Raw genomic sequence first — 3,249 nt, 5'->3', positions numbered from 1 at the left:
CCCCCGGGGTCTCCCGTGACGAGGCTAATGGTTTATTCTTTTGTAGCAACGAAGACAGAGGCATCTTGACGTCAGCGAAGATCCATCAAACGAACCAGGGATTTGGGTATTCGACATTGGCGCCATCCGTGGGACATCAGCCTGACCGGTGTTTCCACATCAAACTCCAACGTTAAGAGTAGCCTGTCTCACGAACAGCAGCATGATGACCCCACCCAACTCTCGTACCAACCAGACGGTACAAAACGACCATGACAAGGTCACGGTGGAAGATATAACTCATGAAGAAGGAAACGAGAATCAGGTGGAAAATCTGGAAAGAGAGGAGCCTATCACTCCAGATTTCGTAGCCATGCACAGGGAGAAGTTAAAAAAAGTGCCTCGAAGACTTAGAGAGGCAAGAAAAACTTAGCAGCCTTAGAGCTAGGCTATCCTTTGATACACCTTCCAACTAAGAGGGGATAGACCCTCAAAACAGGGGCAGTGGCAGTGACCCACTAGAAGCATTCATGACAGCCCTTCGACAGATGTCTTCAGAGGAAAGAGAGGATCTCATCACAGGAAAGAAGCCGAAAGGAAAAGAAAAAGAAAAGGAAAATCAAAATGATGATGGTTTAGATCAACCCTACCTCCCTCGGGACTTAGCTGAAGTCTCAAAGTTCACTCGGAGGATTGCCGAGGCACCAATGCCCCAAAAAACAAAGCTGCCTCCAAACTTTGACCAGTATGACGGAACAAGAGACCCTGAAGATCATCTTCATGCCTTCAGGGGTGCGGGACAACTAGGGCGGTGGCCCATGACGGTTTGGTGCCATATGTTTGTACAAACTTTGACGGAAGGAGCCCGGCTGTGGTTTGACAGCCTTCCTCCAGGAGGAATTGACAGCTATGAAGAGCTAAGCGAGAAGTTCCTGAGAAACTTTGGCCAACAGAGAAAAGTGGTCAAAAATCCAAATGAAATTCTGCACATAAGGCAGAGGGACAACGAGCGAATAGACCAATACATGGAGAGGTTTGTCAAGGAGAGCATGAACATCAAGGATGTCCCGGAGGTCATGAAGATCAGCAGTTTCATAAACGGGCTAAAGCATGCAAAACTATGTGAGAAACTGGGGGAAGAGTTCCCTCACTCGTTTGACAACCTCATGGATAGGGTCAGAGCCTTTGTCAGGGGAAAAGACACAGTCAGCAAAGCTAAGGAGACGGACGTCACACCCCGAAGGGTCACTCCAGCTGCAAAACTTCTTGACAAAGGTACACCCTATTCCAGAAAACCTGCTTTTGACAGAATGTTGCACGATAGAGCCCGGCCCTCGTACTCCCCATATAGGCCTCGGAGGAGAGGCCCACCCCCTTACTCTGACAGTTTCACCCCTCTCACCAAAACACCGAGCGAAATACTAGCCACGGAGAGGGTGAAAAACTCCTTCCCAAGGCCACCACCCATAAAACCTGGTCCAAAGGCACAACCAAGCGAATACTGTGATTTTCACAAAGGATTTGGCCACAAAACAGACGACTGCATGTACCTAAACAGAGAAATAGAGGCCGCAGTGAAAACGGGAAGACTGGCCCATTTGGTTAAGGAAATTAAGGAGGGAGGAGGGGATCGCAAAGGGAAAGATGCAAGGGAGCCTGGGAGGGCAGATGTAGATATGATTAGAAGGAGGAATGAATTTGATACTACCCGAAGTGTAAAGGCCAGAATCCTGGGCTCCCCAGACTGCATGAGAGCTCCCATCCTCATGCCACACTTGGAGGAAAACGAAGTGCAACAACTCCCCCTCAACATCTCAGCCATAATAGCTGGTCACAAGGTATCACGGATATATGTGGATGGGGGATCCGGAGTTGAAGTAATATATGAGCATTGTTTCCTCAGATTTGACAGGGATGTAAGAGACCGGCTCGAAGAAGATTCTATCCCCTTAGTAGGGTTCAACAATAGTGTGTCACACCCCTTGGAAAAAATCAGACTCCCATTCACAGTTGGGGTAGGGGACCGCGTTAGAACTATAAACCTAACTTTCACAGTGGTCCGAGCACCCTCCAAATACAACGCCATACTGGGAAGGCCTGGAATTGGAGATTTACAAGGACATGCATCCACCCCACACGGAGCCTTAGTATTCCAGACACCAAAGGGCTTGGCCTGGGTAAAATCCTCATATGAAGTAGTTTCTTTGGTGTCTGAGGGGGAAGCACCCGGGAAGCCCCAGAAGGAGGGGGTCGAAGAATGGGTCCTTTGTGACAGGTTCCCAGAGCAGACGATTAAAGTAGGGAGCCACCTAAGCGACAAGTGTAAAAGTGCCCTTAAAACATAGATGTATTCGCGTTCCAGCACGGGGATATGACAGGGATCCCAAGGAGCCTAACTGAACACCGACTCAATACTTACACCTGGGCAAAGCCAATCAAACAAAAGAAGCGGAGCATGGGCCCCCAGCAAAAGAAGGGCCGCCTGCGAGGAAACCAGGAAGCTGCTCAGAGCCGGAATAGTCAGGGAAGTAAAGTATCCATCCTGGGTCGCAAACCCAGTTATGGTTCAAAAGAAAGACGGGGGATGGAGGATGTGTATCGACTTTCAGGATCTGAACAAAGCATGTCCCAAGGGCTGCTACCCCCTCTCAGAGATAGACGTACAGGTGGACTCCTTGTCGCAATACCCCCTGAAATGCTTTTTGGATGCCTACAAAGGCTATCATCAGATACAGATGTCGATAGAAGACGAGGAAAAAACAGCCTTTATCACAGACGAATGGACATTTTGTTATACTAAAATGCCCTTCGGTCTCAAGAACGCCGGGGCCACCTATCAAAGGTTCATGAATACCCTCTTCAGGGAGCAACGAGGACGAAATTTGGAGGTGAACGTCGATGACATTGTCGTCAAGAGCTTGACTGAGGCAGCCATGATAGATGATATAGCTGAAACTATCCGTACCATGCAAGATGTAAACATGAAACTGAACCCAGGGAAGTGCTGTTTTGGGGTAGAAGAGGGGAAATTCCTGGGGGTAGTGGTTACCAAAGGCGGGATCAAAGCTAACCCAGAAAAAACCCAAGCCGTGGCCGAAATGAGATCCCCTAAGTCCCTAAAAGACATCTAGCAGCTGAACGGAAGGCTAATTGCCTTGAATCGTTTTTTATTAAAGGTAGCCGACAGGACCCTCCCCTTCATGAAGGTGCTGAAGGACTGCCTTCAGACAGACAGGTTCAAATGGACCTCTGAAGCAGAGGCTGCTTTCC

General features: G+C 48.9%; 1 protein-coding gene across 1 annotated transcript; it reads left to right on the top strand.

The window, feature by feature from the left end:
- The first annotated feature begins 509 nt into the window (after positions 1-509).
- LOC110866992 lies at positions 510-2,324 on the top strand. The gene has a single exon (XM_022116138.1). The coding sequence runs from the start codon at positions 510-512 to the stop codon at positions 2,322-2,324; it is 1,815 nt and encodes a 604-aa protein (XP_021971830.1).
- The last annotated feature ends 925 nt before the right edge of the window (positions 2,325-3,249 follow it).

The sequence above is a fragment of the Helianthus annuus genome, chromosome 7 (genome assembly GCF_002127325.2).
Source record: "Helianthus annuus cultivar XRQ/B chromosome 7, HanXRQr2.0-SUNRISE, whole genome shotgun sequence".
Classification (NCBI taxonomy): Eukaryota; Viridiplantae; Streptophyta; class Magnoliopsida; order Asterales; family Asteraceae; genus Helianthus; species Helianthus annuus.
The sequence above is the reverse complement of the archived record's forward strand: the minus strand, read 5'-3'. Positions and strand labels throughout refer to the sequence as shown.